Genomic DNA, 16,350 nt, shown 5'->3' with positions numbered 1-16,350 from the left:
ATTTCACATGAAAATCCAGATTTCTGGTTTTCCTTTAAAAAAAAACCCCCCAAAATCACAAGATCTGGTAACACAACAACTGGCTAAAACTAAGAAACAGTGCCCCTTTTCCAATAGCGCCTGTGGTTGCTAGATCACCGAAGTCCCCACCACTCACCACTGTCCTTACACCCTGCTTCCCTAATTTACTGCCAGCTAGCCCTTGATGTAAATGCATCGTTTACCAACCCAGATGATCATAATACACTGATCTTCGTATGATCAGTCCTAGTCACAGCAGTATTACTCCTATTGTCACTACCCGTCTTAGCAGCTGGAATTACCATACTATTAACTGACCAGAACCTAAACACAATCTTCTTTGATCCTGCAGGAGGGGGAGACCCAATCCTGTATCAACATCAATTTTGATTCTTTGGTCACCCCAAAGTATATATTCTAATCCTTCCTGGCTTCGGAATAATTTCACACATTGTAACCTACTACTCGGGAAAAAAAGAACTTTTCGGGTATATGGGAATAGTCTGAGCCATAATTTCTATCGGGTTCTTAGGCTTTATCGTATGGGCTCATCATATATTCACAGTTGGTATAGATGTTGACACACGGGCATATTTTACATCAGCCACTATAATCATTGCTATCCCCACAAGAGTAAAAGTCTTTAGTTGATTAGCAACACTTCACAGAGGGAATATTAAATGATCCCCCGCTCTAATATGAGCCTTAGGTTTTATTTTCCTCTTCACAGTAGGTGGCCTAACTGGCATCGTTCTAGCTAATTCATCACTAGACACTGTTCTTCATGATATACTACGTAGTCGCCCACTTTCACTACGTACTTTCAATAGGAGCTGTCTTCGCCATCATAGGAGGATTTGCCCACTGATTCCCACTATTATCGGGATACACACTTAACTCAACATGAGCAAAAATCCACTTTATAATTATATTCGTAGGTGTAAACCTAACATTCTTCCCATAACATTTCTTAGGCTTATCCGGCATACCTCGACGATATTCCGACTACCCAGACGCCTACACAACATGAAACACTATCTCATCCATAGGCTCTTTCATCTCACTAACAGCAGTTATACTAATAATTTTCATTATCTGAGAAGCGTTTACATCCAAACGAGAAGTATTAACAGTAGACCTCACCTCCACAAACCTTGAGTGACTAAATGGGTGTCCTCCACCATATCACACATTTGAAGAACCAGCATACGTCAACCCAAAATGATCAAGAAAGGAAGGAATCGAACCCTCTCTAATCGGTTTCAAGCCAACACCATAACCACTATGTCTTTCTTTATAAATGAGATATTAGTAAAACCTTACATAACTTTGTCAAAGTTAAGTCACAAGTGAAAATCCTGTATATCTCCATGGCATATCCCTTTCAACTAGGCTTCCAAGATGCAACATCACCCATTATAGAAGAACTCCTACACTACCACGATCATACATTAATAATTGTTTTCCTAATTAGCTCCCTAGTCCTCTATATCATCACCCTAATACTTACAACCAAACTAACACATACCAGTACAATAGACGCCAAAGAGGTAGAGACTGTTTGAACTATCCTTCCAGCCATCATTTTAATTCTAATTGCCTTACCCTCCCTACGAATCCTCTACATAATAGATGAAATTAATAACCCTTCTCTCACTGTAAAAACAAGAGGCCACCAATGATACTGAAGCTACGAATACACCGACTATGAAGACCTAAATTTCGACTCTTACATAATCCCAACATCAGACCTAAAACCAGGAGAGCTACGACTACTAGAAGTGGACAACCGAATAGTCTTACCCATAGAAATAACAATCCGAATGCTAGTCTCCTCCGAAGACGTATCACACTCATGAGCTGTGCCCTCCCTGGGCCTAAAAACAGATGCAATCCCTGGACGCCTAAACCAAACAACCTTGATATCAACACGACCAGGCTTATTCTACGGGCAATGTTCAGAAATCTGTGGCTCGAATCATAGTTTTATACCAATCGTTCTCAAACTAGTACCTCTAGAGAACTTTGAAAAACGATCTGCATCCATACTATAATCTGATTAAGAAGCTAAACTAGCATTAACCTTTTAAGTTAAAGATTGAGAGCCGGGCTTCCCTGGTGGCGCAGTGGTTGAGAGTCCGCCTGCTGATGCAGGGGACACAGGTTCGTGCCCCAGTCCGGGAGGATCCCACATGCCGCGGAGCGGCTGGGCCCGTGAGCCACAGCCGCTGAGCCTGCGCCTCCGGAGCCTGTGCTCCGCAACGGGAGGGGCCACAACAGTGAGAGGCCCGCGTACCACAAAAAAAAAAAAAGTGGCATCTTAGCCAGGAAGCGGGTTGAGTCGCATAGCCCCTTCTGAGATGCAGAATTGCTTTCTGTTCTCAGGCTTCAGTCATGCACTTTGAGCAAGTTCTACTGCCTCCTGCAGAATGGGAATGGGCCTCCATAAGGTGCTAGAGTGCAAGCACTCCAGGCAGCGTAGGAGGTGGAGATCCATGGCCAAATTCTCATTTCTACTTGCCCATTCCCTCCATTTCCCTATTTAATTAGAGGGTGTTCTAACTCAGACAAATTTAGCACATTTTTGTAAACGTTTAGTCCTTATCTACTACATGCAGGTACAAGACACAAAAACACAATCTCTATAGGAAAGGGGTTAGGTCTAATCAGAGAAAACAATTATTCTCAAAAGAGTATATACTGTGTTTTTTTGTTTGCTTGTTTGGTTTTTTAATAAGGGCAATGATACTACTGCAGTTCAGAGGGAGTGGAGTATTCCCAAGAACTGGAATGTTTCGGAAGTGTTTCATAAAGGAGGTAGGAGGGATGTGAGCTGGACTCTGGAGAAAAGAGAAGTGACACTGAAGGCAAAGAGGGGCAAAAGCCAATGGATTAGCTGGTAAAAGGATCTGTCTAAGTAAATATCATGTATGGAATGTTTACCAAACCATCTGGTTAGTGGGGTTAGGATAAACCCTGAAGAGGTGGGTTGCAGCCAGCTGGGCAGCAGCACCTTAAATGCCACATTAGGACATCAGATCTCATCCCATAAGTCTGCAGCAGTTTGACTTTGGTGTAGGATCTCCATAGTTGTGAATTATGTCTGTTGCTCATAATAGTTAAAAGTGTTGACATTTACAGGTGAATTATGTAAATACAAAGTTAAAGTAGATGGAAGGGCCACTCTTCTAACATCCCTACTCATCTGCACTTAAAAATGCCCAGCACAGAAGTACTGCTATTAATAACATACACTGAATCAAGCAAGCATCATCCAATACTCATAAGTATTCATGAGGCAGTAAAAGCATTAAACAAAGGCAATAAAGTTCTTGGATATTCTATAATTTCCTTGGGGCAGCAATTCTAACACAGGGTTAGACTACGAATGAACTTTAATGGACCCCCTGACCTCCCTAAAATTGCATGCAAAAGTTAGTGTAGTGAAGTTGACTGAGTGGATCTGTCTCTTTCTATATCTCTAAGAGGTCAGATACCCAAAATATGTTAAGAGCCTAACTTAGGGTTGGTTTAATAGAAAACAGCGAGAATCTGGGGACTTCCCTGGCGCTCCAGTAGTTAAGACTTCGCCTCCCAATGCAGGGGGTGTGGGTTCCATCCCAGGTTGGGGAGCTAAGATCCCACATGCCTCACAGCCAAAAAACCAAAACAGAAAACAGAAGCAATATTATAACAAATTCAATAAAGACTTTAAAAATGGTCAACATCAAAAAAAATCTTTAAAAAAAAAGGAAAGAAAACAGCGAGAATTTAACCCTGTGGCAGCCTTAACTTTCTAAAGGAAGTGTTAATGGGGGGGGGGGGGTTGGGGGGAAGTTAGATTGAGGCCATTTTGAGAAGTTCCTAATATTTTCATATCTCCCTCCTTTCTTGTAAAGAACTGCCCAAGGAACTAGTCTCACCAAAATCAAAACTCATTCAACATTCAAAAAATGGCCCAAGGGAGGGTAATAAAATATCTAAAAACTACTCACTCAACTTCTCTCTCTTCTCACAAGGGAAACAGCAAGAGGCCACCAGCTGCCTCTGGTTTCAGCATCTTCTCCAAAAAGATCTCCTGACCAAACAGCTAGTTTCCTTCAAAATAACACATTCTGAGGCGACAAGATCCTGACACAAACCCACAAAGTACTGTTGCTTGACTTCTTAGTCGTCTCAGGCAGGCTTGCTGTAAGACCATATACAGGAGCCTATGCTGAGAAGCCAAAGGACCACAGGGAAAGAGAAATGTGTTTTGGAACACTCAGAACTCTTCCTAGACCTGCACACCTTGCCCAGCGTCTCTAACCCTCCTACCCTCACAAGAAGCGGGGGCTGGCGGTCTGTTTTCATTGCGCAAGATACATTTACTCTATTAAAAGTTAATTTGGCATTCACGAGACAAAAAGAAGTTTCATTTCTTTTTCTGATTCTAGCACACTCCCACATTTCCTCTGTCTCCTGATTACACTTGCCAGATTATCTCTTTAGGAGATAAAATCAATCAACTCACCACCATAATATTCACTTTCTCCCAGAGGCAAAAGAGCCTTACCACAACTCCAAAGAGTGGCGGTCCAGAACCAAAGAAATTCTGTCCCAAAATAAAATTCGGGCATCATGAACATTTAACCAGGCCCTTCAGGAAGAAGCAAACGGTAAGCTCCGAGAAGCACAGAAGGCAGGCGCCGGGCAGAGGGCCTTCGCCCTGTCAGAATCGCAGGGCCGTCACACTGGCCTGCCTGGTTCGCGGGGGCTTTCGACTGTTTCGTCTAGTCTTAGTCTCAAGCGGTCTGAAAGTCAGTCGCAGGAGCGACATCTAAGAAAATAGTACGTGTGTTTCTCACCTGGGAACAACACAAGACCCCGGAGAGCATCAAGCTGGCACTGGACACGTTTCAGCGCTGCGGGTCAGCGAAGCCCAGGGCTGTAATCACAGAAACTAGTTTCCCGCTACCACCTCGGGAGCGGGGCTCTCGGACCTCCACCCCGAGGCCGTCCTCCGACCTCGGCACCAGCATCTAGGAGGCTCCACGGGCGGCCCGTCAGGACGATCGAGCGATGCTCAGCCGATACCCCTTCCCTGCGCGCGCCAGCTCCAACCCCGCGCCCGCCGCCGCCCGCCCCGCGGCGTCAGGCCGGTCTTTCGGCCCGGGTCCTGTCACTCACCGGCCGGCCCGGGCAGCGGGCGCCCACGGCTCCCCACGGGAGCTGGGCCCCCCGGGCCTCCAGGTTTCGACCCGCCCCCTGGCAGGCAACGCAGGTGGCTGAGCCCCGCAACAGCGGCCCCACACCGGCCGCTCGGACCACCTCCCGGCGCTGCCCACTAGGTACGGATCAACAACAAGATGGCGGCCAGCCGAGGGGGCGGGGGCCGGGCGTCATAGTAACCTGGACGGCAAAGAACCCGCCCCCGGCTCAAAATATCCCCAATCAACAACCTCTTTGCCCGACGCCCAGGAGAGTGCCTCCCGCTGACAGGTCGGCCAGCTTGTCAGTCAGACCCTGCCTCTCGCGGCCCGTGCCGAACGCCTCAGCACGTGACTGTGACGGCACGGGTTGGCGCATGCGCGCCGTTCCCGGAGTTGCTGGCGGCAGAGCTTTCACGGGGTACTCCGAGTCCGTAGCACCCTTGGCATCTCTTAGTGTGCCGCCCCCGTGCGCAGCCGGCAGCGTCTTCTTCCACGCATGCTTAGGGAATGTTTGCTGTGTGCTACATCCCTTTTTTTTTTAATCACTCACCCTAGAAGGCAGGACTTGTCCCTCCCTAGTGAGGAAGCTGAGGCTCAGAGGGGGAGGCCGGGCCAAGGTTACACCACCTCTGGAAATGTAAGCACCAGGTTTCGTGCCTCCTCTTACCGGCTCCAGTGTATAATGCCCTCTTCCCAGCGGCTTCCCTAGGTTTGCCCTTCATCAGCCTTTTGTGCTGCCCCAGCAGTCCCTGGCCTGTTGCCCACGTTTGTCCTGCCCGGAGTTCAGTCCCCAATTCAGTCCCCAGCACAAGCCCTGGCACACAGCGGGCACTCTTTCTTCCTACCCTAGAGCATCTCGTCTTGAGTTCTTATAACATCTTTTGCCCTGGATTGTCATGATCTGCCCCCGAGGCCAACTATGAGTCTTGGGAAGACCGTTACCCCCCCCATGCAGAGAACCTAGCCCTGGGCTTGGCATCTGATGCAGTCGCACAGCCTGACCCACATCAAGTACCTGGACTAGCTAGTTTTGTTACTATTGAGGCTTGGTTGCCCCACCTGCGGAATGAGGATAAAAATTAAGCTCCTCAGAGATGAGGATTTAATAAGCCCTTAGAGCAGGGTAAAGTGCTCAGAAAAAATCCACCTGCAACCCCTTCCAGTAAGGGCCTGCTGTCAAGTTGCTGGCCCTGAGGCCAGCTCTAACACCCTCACTTTATTGGAAGCACCGTGAAGCATATTTTTCCCACAGAAGGCACTCAGCTTCTCCCTCCACCTGGGGTACCATAACTGGCTCAGTAAGGGAGGATCTCTGGTACCCTAAGATGGTTCAAGTCCACAGACCTGACAGAGGGGAGAAGATTGAGAGAACCTGGGGACACCACAGTAAAGGTAGCCTCCACCAAGACAGCAGGTCCTCTGGGAGAGCTGTCAGTAACCTGAGACCTGATGCCAGGCTGGGTATTGGGAGTGAGCTAGCACTGCACCCAACAGAACCCACCCTCCTGCAGGCTACTGTAGGCCACCCGGCCATGTGCAGCAGCTCAGCTCAGCACAGGGAGGACAGAGGGCCCTGGAACTAGAAGAAACAGATAAGGAGGAAATGGGAACACCTGCTCAAAAGGGGGCTACTCTCAATCCCTCCATGGCCACCCATTCCACAGGGTTATCAAGTCTGCACCAACCCTCACCTCAATGCAAAAGCTCCAGATCCTTTTCAAGAAAACCTCCACATACAGTTGGCAAACTGCCCTGGAAGTTGGTGGGGCTCTCAAACGAACAATGCCCTCCTTTCAGTGGGAAAAGGAAGCTCTTGGGCCCTTCCCATCTGCCAGAGCAGGTGTCCTCTGAGGGGACAGGCCAACTGGAGGCCCCCTCAGTCCCCCTCAGTCACTGGCAAGGATAACAGCTTCTTACATTTCAGAGCATTGTACAATGCCTTCTTAAAAGAAAAATAACCTTACTACTCCCTACAATGTTTCCACAAGACAGGGCATTCTCCAAGTGAGAACAAGGAAGCACAGATCTCAGAGCTTCTCCCACATGTAAGTTACAAGGCTAGGACTCTTCTCTTTGTAATTTTGTTTATTATTGAATCAACTTGAAAACACATAATCATGTGAAGAAGAAATTCCACAAATATGATGCAGCTTCTTGGCCTCAGAGCCAGCGCCGGGCTCCTGTGTGCGTGTTGAACAGGTAATCTCTGCCTGTACCTAAGCTCAGATGGTCAGGGGAGAGGGAGGGTACTGCTGGCTTCAGCAGAACTACCTCCATCCCCTAAGGACAGGGAAAGGTATTCCAGGACCCTTGGTGTGACCCCCTCCCTTCTGCTTGATCCAGTTTGTCCCCTCCCTCCTTTCTCAGCACATCCTTTGAGGTCTGGCTCAAATGCACAGGAAGCATCCATGATTCCCCAAAACTGGACACCAGCTCCCCTAAGCCCAGTGCCAGATTACTCTGCTATAATTCACGGTGACAGCGGAGCATTTGGGGGCCTCTTCCCTCACCACCTTTCCCCCTTTCCCCCATGGGCAGGAACCAGATCACGTTCGCCAGGTGTTTGGCAAACACTGGCTGAGGGGTGAGTGGGGGTGAGAAGAGACCCCATTCAGGGAAACAGTAGATAGGATGCCTGGTGGGAGGCAGAGATACTGAAATGGGGTATGGAAAGAAAGTGGGCCCAAGTAGAGAATGGTTTGGAAAGAGGGGGACTCACGGGGGTCCTGTGCTCTGCCATCAAAATGCTGCTGAGGTGAAGAATGAGAGGGTGCAATGAGTTGAACCCTGCCCATGGGGAGCAGGTGGAGGCCTGCCCCCAGAAGGGTCAGGAGCCCACCTGCCTCCTCCATGCTGATGGTGCTGGTATGGGCCCTCCCACAGGAACAGCCATCCATGGGAAAAGGGGCAGGCTTGGCAGGGGAGCACTCTGCAGCAGCCTCAGTGCCCACTGCACAGGATGGTAGGTTGACATACCAGGCTCATGACACTGCTGGGTGCCTGGGGTGTCTCCATCCTCGGTGCCTCCATGAACCCCTCAACGGACCCCTCAGTTCCCTGGATACTGGGGCAAAGTAGGAGCTGGAGTACAGGATAGGGCTCTGGGCCCCAGCCTGAGTTTAAGAGATGTACTTCCAGGCATAGAGGTATGCAAAGGAGGCTTACCTGTTCAGCAGTAGAGCCTGGGTTGGTTTGCTTGGTACCTGTAGCACCTGGGCCAACCTAAAATGCCAGGAGGAGGGACCAAGCAGTGAGAGCAGCAGACCTGCTGGCTCCAGAAACCAGCACCATTCATCAGCCCCTTTTATTGGGGATAGCCTATGTCTGTATGCAGTGCCCACATTGTTACTCCCACCTACCCCTGGGTTCAGTCCTGTGCTCACAAGAAACTCAGAGTCTAAGGGGAAGGTCAGGTTTCAAATGGAGGGCAGGGGTCAGAAATAGGGATAAATGCCCAATGCATGACAGACTCAGATTCTAAAGCCCTGGGCCTCATCTCATTCCAGGACTGGGTTCTGCCAGCGATGGAGACAATTTTCTCCCAGTGTATCTCTGCCTCTAACCTGATGACCACTGGAAGGAGAGCAGTCCCGAATATCAGTTTGTCTGCTCATCAACTTGGGCAATCTTGGGTAAAACCAGCTATCACAGATGCGATCCAGCCCCCCAGTGGGCTGGGGGGAGGCAGTCAGTACAGGGATAGCAACCCTACCCCCACAGGAGCCTGCTGAGGAGCCAGCCCAGAGCCAAGAGGAGAAGGGCACTGGTCACTGTCAGCACCACCACAAACCAGGGCTCCGGCTGCCAGAAAGCCTCCGTGTCTGTCACAAGCAGAGGTGTCATCATTGAAGTCACCTGAAATGGGGCCACAGCTTCACCACTGCCCTACCAAAATGCCCTGATCATCCAGCCTTCAAAGCCCTCCAAGGGCTGGGCCACCCCACACCCCAGATTTCTCTTCTGTATTGCCAGGCTCTTTGCACTCAGCAGTTCCCTCCGAAATGCCTTCCCCCATCGTTCCACCTGGAAAACTAGGTCCCTGCATCCTCCAAGATCCTTTCTTCCCACCCACCAAGGGCCTGAGGACCCCCCTCACTGTGGCTCTGTGGGTGCTGGTGGCCACTGTGCTGGCCCTCCAGGGAACTAGATGCACAATGACAGTGGCTGTGGTGCTGAGGTGGGGGGTGGAGGGACCTGCATCGGCCACACGGATCAATAGCTCATAAGTATGGGGCTGCTCTGGCCACGAGGGCCCCAACATGAGGTCGTTGAGCACCAGGACAGCTCCTTGCAGACTGAATTGGCTCCAACTATTCCCTGAAAACAGAGTGGCAGAAGAAGGGGACCATTGCTGGCCTGCCTCTCCCCCACAGCCCAGTGGTCCCCTTGGCCCTCACCTCCCACAATGCTGTAGGAGAAAGCCAGGCGCTGTGGCTCTTGGGGCACCCGACATGACACCCTGGTCACCTCCATGCTGCGGCCCAGGTGAGTGTGGATGGTGAGCTCCTGAAATGGGGGCTCACACTCGGGGGCATGGTCATTCACATCCTGCAGGCAGGTAGTCAGATCACCCACTCCCAAACCCCCAGGCCAGCCCCTCAGCCTCCTCCCACCACAGCCAGAACCTTGGTATCAGGCAACAGGTTCCAAAGCTTTCCACAGTGAGACCCCACCCCTCTCCAGCCAACCAGTGGAGGAACCTGAGACAGAGTGCAAAAGCAGAAGGCCAGAGGGAGATATGAACTCTTTCCAATTCTTTCCAAGGCTTCAGGGCTCAATTACCTCCACCTCAATGGTAATTGTGCAAGAGCCTGAGCGGTGGCAGGTGGGGTCCTGGTCTTGGCTATGGTCAGTCAGCAGGACAGTGAGCCTGTGGAACTTCTGCAGCTCATAGTCCAAAGGCCCCAGGAGGCGAACCTCCCCTAGAAGGGGTGGCCACTGCCTCAGCTTGCAGAGTCAACTTTGGCTTCGCCCCTCCATCCCAGCCCTGGGGTGGAAGTACCGCTGAGACGGTCCACAGCAAAAGTGGCAGACCCGCCAGGGGTGGAGTACTCAATGCTGTCGTGCGGGTAATCCATGTCCTTGCCCACCACAGAGCCCAGAAGAGCGTGGGGCCCTGCATCCTCACGAACCCGGAATGTGCGTGGGACACAGGCTGGGGAGAACTCGTTGACAGGTGTTACCATCACCAGTACTGGCACCTCAGCTGGAAGCCATTTGGCAGTCAGGGAGCTGGCCTGGGTTGCCCAGCCCTGCCCTGGCGGCTTAAGGAGGTAGAGGCTCTGGAAGGAGGAAGGACAATAGCCCTCCCCTGCCAAGGGGTCTCAGCGAGGAGAAATGTGCCTCTGCCAGGGGTCTTTGGTGGAGACAACCCTGCCCTATTGGTTTCTGAGGGAGGAGAGATGACCCCATCCTGAGAATAGGAAGAAGGGTATAGAAGAACCTGGTCCTGAATGTCCAGGCCTGGGCATGGTCACTCACTGGTCATCAGAGGCTGACCACCATCAAGCACCAGGATGGAAGCTGCATGATGAAAGCAGGCGCCAGGAGTGTCACAGTCCAGTGTGGCATTCACCTAGTCAGAGGGGCCAGAGGGTGATGCCCAGCCAAGGCCTGGGAGAGCCTTGAGCCACACTGGGCTGCCTCAGGCCAGGTTACTCACAGATAGCCTACCCTGACCCTCCGTTTTCCAGACTGTAAAGCAGGTTGGCTCCACCACCATCTCCTTCACCCTCATGGTCTCTGCTCCCGCAGACCATTGGCCCACCCCCCCCTCCTGTTCAAGCACTCTGCACATGGGTCTGGGATCGGGGACTGGGCACCTCCAGGACTCTGTCTTGAAGGCAGAGGCTGGCTGCGCCAGCAGGGCTGTGGAACAGTAGCTGGTAGTCCAGGGTGGAGCCAGGAGAGTCCGGGTCAGTGCAAGTGAAGGTATTCAGCACGGTGCCCACAGGCGTGGTCTCGGGGATTTGAGTCCTGGGAGCAGAGGGCAGGGCGGCAGGGCGGGAGCTGGGGCTGGGCGGCGAACCATGGCTCTACCCAATAGCCAAGGTAAGGCTCCCATATACTCACGCCAGCAGCGCTGGTGTGCAGCGCGGGGGCCAGCGGTTGACCGACTGCACGTCCACCTTGAAATCAAGCTCGGCGCTGGCCCACGGCCGGAGACGCTCAAAGGCCTTCACCCGCAGCCTAGTGACCGCGGCGTCTGGGGCTTGCGCCAGCTCCAGGGGCGACGTTGTCCGGACCACTCCGTCGACTGGGCGGGTTGGGAGGGCGGGGGACGCAGAGTTCGGCCCCGCCCCCAGCTCAGTCCAGTTCCCACCCTCCCACGGATCCGCTGGCGGGGGAGGGCGCAGAGACTGACCACTTGGCCGCCTCCTCCAAGGCTCGCTTCTAACTTCGGGCCCCCAAACGCGACCTCGCCCCAGTTTCTGCCTCGGCACCAGCCTCGTTTACTCAAGAGAGCGATGAGGTAGTGCGGGTCGCTTCTAGACCAGCCGCAGAGGCATCCCCTTACCCGCCCTCCGTGCCCCTCACCGCGTCCGATGGAGAAGAGCCGGCAGGGCACTGGGGAGAGGATCTCGTAGCGCACACCGAAGCCCCGGGCCTGGACCTGAACCACCTTACTTCCGGGGACCAGGTTCTCCGGGATGGTGATATTCTGGGCTTGCTGCCTGGACCAAAATGGGGGCACTGGCTCCTACTTTCTCCCGCCACCCCGGCGGGGTCTGCGGACCCCTCCCCTGGGTCTTCCCTGGTACAGGAGCCAGCTGGGGATGCTCAAGCAGCCCCACACCTTAACCCTACTCCTAATTCCCTGGGGCTAGGTCCTGCCTTCCCCACTGTTCCCAGGGTAGGGGAACCTTACAGGAAAGAGACCTGGCTGGAGGGAGCAGGCAAAACTTTCACTGTCAGCATCCCACAGCAGCTTCGGCCTTGTCCAAAGTTCACCAGGATCTGAAGCTGGAAGACCTGCGGTGCACACAAAACAAGAAGGGAACCGCGGTGTGTGTCTACCTGTATATCTGTGCCCAGTCGTCCCTTCAAATAGGCAGCGCCACCTCAGGACCTCCGCAAGGAACCCCGACACTCACTCCTCCCTATGACCTGTCACTCTGCTGACAGATATTCCTTTGTGTCTCACTCTTCTGGGTCATAAGTCCTTCTCTTAGGATGCATACAGCCCCCAAAAGAGTAATATATGAATCATTCACAATGTGAATTATCATCTTAGAGTTGCTAAGAGTCAGTCAATAAGACGTGGAAGTTTTAAAGAAGGAACTTCTCTAACCTCCTCCAGACTACACTAGGCACTGTACCCAGAGCTTTCACTTCCTGTGTGACTGCTCAGAACTTTCTCCTTTCTATAAGGGGCACCATGGGCTCCTGGAGCCAGGGATCCCTCTTCTTTCTAGAACTCCAGAGCCCAGCACAGAACCAGGCCAAGGTGGGAGTACAGCCAGCATGGGGCAGCAGGTACAGGTATGGGCTATGTCTGGAAAAGGCAGCATGATTGAGGAGGTCAGGAACAAACAAACTTCCAGGAGGTAGTGGCTCTGCCCATTTTATGCCCAATTCATGGATATCTCCAGGTCCCAAGTCATGCTCACCTTTTGAGCCTGGCCTTTGAGGCCCTGGGATGGCGCCTGCAGCCAACCCTGCCCATTGATAGAGAAAGGTCCAGGGAAGTATGGCGGATCCTGGGCACTGGTGATGCTCATCTGACAGGACAGAGATGCTGGAGGCCCCTTCCCCAACCCTCAGTGCCCCAAGCATCCCTGTCAAAGTCCCCCAACAACCCAGCAGGTACCTGCCCACTCTCAACTCTCCCATACCCTGCCACTGCCACTCTAGCCTGGGCTCCCCCGGGCCCTGATCCTCAATCCTCTCTGCTTTTAAACTAATTATTTTGTTTTTAATCTAGATTTCTTTTGGAAATCTGATACAGAAATTTCATGATACAGAAATTTCATGAAGAATTCAGAAGAATTTAAAGAAGAACTCAGCCCCTGAGATGTCCCTATGGGAACAGCCATAGTCATTGGGGGTGGGCAGCCCTCAGTGGCTCTCTCCAAAAACATGCATCATTGCTGAGGCTCAGCTGTAGACTAAAGAATCCTTCTGCAGGCTATGCATGGCCACGCAGGGGCTGGGCTTGGTCTCCGCATCTCCCCCCGACCCTCCATCCTACCCCCCACCACCACCACTGCCCATGTGCAGGGCTCACCTGGGCTCCCTGGCCTGGGAGCAGCAGAGTGTACAGCCGGCCCCCAGGTTTGACAGTTTCTGGCACCTGAATGATTTCCCCAGCTGGCCAGAGGGGAGGTCATGGGGGGTTCTGTTCAGGTCATGCCTGCCCACACCCCCTGCCTGCTGTCCCTGGCCTCACCTGGGCTGGCAAATCGACCAGCACACTGGATATGGCCAGGGTCCCGCTGCACATCCACAGAGAGTGGCCCCTCCATCACATGGTTGCCACATGTGAACCGCAGCTGCAGTTCATAGTGGTTCACTGTCAGGGCATCCAGCCGGGCCGAGCTGCTCAAGGTCATCTGTGGCAGGAGGCAGTGCCCTGTGGGGCCTAGGATCTCCATCCCCCTATGCCACCTCTGGCTTTGTGAATTTAGGGTCTGTCCTTGTTCCCCCATGGTCCCCAGTTGTGCCCATGACCCTACCTTGCCCACATAGGTCCCCTGCCATCTAGTTAGGCTAGGTGGGTTGAAGAAGGTGGTGGGTGGCTGCACATGGAGCAACTCCAGGGTGGGTGTGTGTGAAGAGCAGTTGAAGGAGAAAGACTGAAGGATGGTGCCAGGTCCCTGGCTCTCAGAGACATTTATGAACCAGGGCAGGGAGTGGAGGTCTGTGAGGAAGAGATGATTCAGGCTGGAGGCCCCCATTCTCATGGAACCATATACACAATCAGAGTCCCTCCTTTCTGCCTTAGGGCCTGGCCACATCCTGGAAACAAGCAGCCAAAGTCCTTCCTTGTCCCCCACATCCAACCATGGGTCAGCTCATTTCACAGACTGGGAGTGAGAACTTGGTCGAGGAAGCAGCCAAGAGAAGGAATGAGGGTCAGGGATACAGATCTTTGCCATTTCCTGGCTCCCCCCACCCCCTGTCCTCCATGGTAGCTTATCTGAGAGGGATCAAGACTCCACTGTGGAGTCAGGGGGTGAGAACTGGAGTTCCCCCACCCACCAGCTCCTCACCAGAGACAACCAGAGCAAGAAGAAGCACCAGGGGCCTGAGCAGCACCATAGTGGCCTGAAGATACAGACAGCAGAGGAGACTACAGAAAGCCAGAAGTGTTTGTCAGGCCCACCCCGTTGCCAGGTCAGTTGCTCAAACAAAGCTGGGCCTCCAAGATTCTAGCCCTGCCCATCCCTAGTGACTGAGCTCTAGACTCTACAGCCATCAGGAGGCCTGGAAAACTCCATTTTTTTTTTCACTGCTCCCAGTGAATTCCCCTATTTATTACTAGAATTCAAAGGAGATGTGAGGGGAGAAGGATCAAGCTTCAGATAGGGAAACTGAGGCTCAAGGAAGTCTTGGTCATGCAGTCCTTGGAGACAGAGCAAGCACAGAACCCAGGAAAACTGGGCCCAGGACCTGCTACCCCACAGAGTCTGAACTCCAGCTGCCCACTCCCATTAGAACATTATCTGCCTAGGGACTTCCCTGGTCGTGCAGCAGTTAAGAATCCACCTGACAATGCAGGAGACACGGGTTCGATCCCTGGTCTGGGAAGATCCCACATGCCACGGAGCAACTAAGCCCGTGCACCACAACTACTGAGCCTGCGCTCTAGAGCCCATGAGCCACACCTACTGAGCCTGCGTGCCACAACTACTGAAGCCCGTGCGCCTAGAGCCCATGCTCCACAACAAGAGAAGCCACCGCAAAGCCTGTGCACTGCAACAAAGAGTAGCCCCCGCTCACCGCAGACCCAACACAGCCAAACAAAAAAAAGAAAAAAAAAGAAAGAACATTATCTGCCTATAAAACCTGAGCCCAACCATCAACAAAATCTCTCAAAACCTGTGTACATTAAACAAACAAAAGGTATCCTTGGTGACAGAAATAAAAATGGTGGTTACTTTTGGGGGTATCAATTGGAGGGGGCAAGAAGTGGCTTCCTGGAGTGGCTGGTGATATTCTATACCTTGATCTGGGTGACAGTTGCACAGGTGTCTACAGATTTTAACATTTATAGTGCTGTACCTTTGAGAGTTGTCTGTTCATTTTATTTACGTTATATGTCAATGTTTAAAAGGTTGTCTACACATGCCCTCTCCAGTTCTTCACCTCTCACTCTCTTTTCTACCCACTATAGTTGAGCTTGTCCCTCTCTCCATAAAAATGCCCTTGTTGGGGTCCTCAGAGACCTTCAAACTGCAGTTTATTCTCTACTCTCACCACCTCGGCAGCATTTGATGCTTGCTCCCCTTGGCTCCTAAGTGCCCACACTCTCTCAGCTTCCTCCCACCTCTCTGGCTGCTCCTGCTCAGTTCCTTTGCTGGTTCTGCTTCATCGTCCCTACCTCCACCCAGTGGAGTGTTCCAGGGCTCAGTCCTGACTGCTGCCATCCTCTGTCCACCTTCCGCCTCACATCCAGGCACATGGCCTTAAACACCATCCACTCAGATTGGTTCAAGATGGCGGAGTTGAAGGACGTGCACTCACTCCCTCTTGTGAGAGCATCAGAATCACAATTAGCTGCTGAACAGTCATCAACAGGAAGACACTGGAACTCACCAAAAAAGATACCCCACATCCAAAGACAAAGGAGAAGCCACAGTGAGATGGTACGAGGGGCGCAATCACAGTAAAATCAAATCCCATAACTTCGGGGTGGGTGACTCACAGACTGGAGAACACTTATACCACAGGAGTCCGCCCACTGGAGTGAAGGTTCTGAGCCCCACGTCCGGCTTCCCGACCTGGGGGTCCGGCAACAGGAGGAGGAATTCCTAGAGAATCAGACTTTGAAGGCTAGAGGGATTTGATTGCAGGACTTCGGCAGGACTGGGGGAAACAGAGACTCCACTCTTGGAGGGCACGCACAAAGTAGTATGAGCATTGGGACCCAGGGGAAGGAGCAGTGACCCCATAGGAGACTGAACCAGACCTACCT

General features: G+C 52.3%; 2 protein-coding genes across 3 annotated transcripts in view; both read right to left on the bottom strand.

Annotated features, from left to right (window-relative positions):
* The window catches only part of IP6K1 (inositol hexakisphosphate kinase 1), a 72,741-nt gene extending 67,383 nt beyond the window's left edge, over positions 1-5,358 (bottom strand). Inside the window, exon 1 of one of the 2 annotated variants that reach the window (XM_082848255.1) lies at positions 4,869-5,358. The gene's annotated coding sequence lies outside the window, so the exon portion shown is untranslated. The remainder of the gene's footprint in view (positions 1-4,868) is intronic. The other variant, XM_082848254.1, reaches the window with a different exon arrangement.
* Positions 5,359-7,302: 1,944 nt separating this feature from the next.
* On the bottom strand, positions 7,303-14,474 carry CDHR4 (cadherin related family member 4; the record flags this gene model as incomplete). The annotated part of the gene is made up of 19 exons (XM_082848151.1): positions 7,303-7,429; positions 7,933-7,960; positions 8,190-8,277; positions 8,379-8,435; positions 8,926-9,068; positions 9,310-9,530; positions 9,611-9,761; positions 9,996-10,135; positions 10,216-10,419; positions 10,695-10,788; positions 11,036-11,189; positions 11,286-11,469; positions 11,751-11,887; positions 12,082-12,185; positions 12,824-12,934; positions 13,441-13,523; positions 13,603-13,765; positions 13,889-14,073; positions 14,426-14,474. The coding sequence occupies 19 exons, from the start codon at positions 14,472-14,474 to the stop codon at positions 7,374-7,376; spliced, it is 2,352 nt and encodes a 783-aa protein (XP_082704277.1). The 3' UTR covers positions 7,303-7,373.
* Between the last annotated feature and the right edge of the window lie 1,876 nt (positions 14,475-16,350).

Source organism: Leucopleurus acutus (genome assembly GCF_964270905.1).
Source record: "Leucopleurus acutus genome assembly, chromosome: 10".
Lineage (NCBI taxonomy): Eukaryota > Metazoa > Chordata > Mammalia > Artiodactyla > Delphinidae > Leucopleurus > Leucopleurus acutus.
This window is presented reverse-complemented; position numbering and strand designations above follow the sequence as displayed.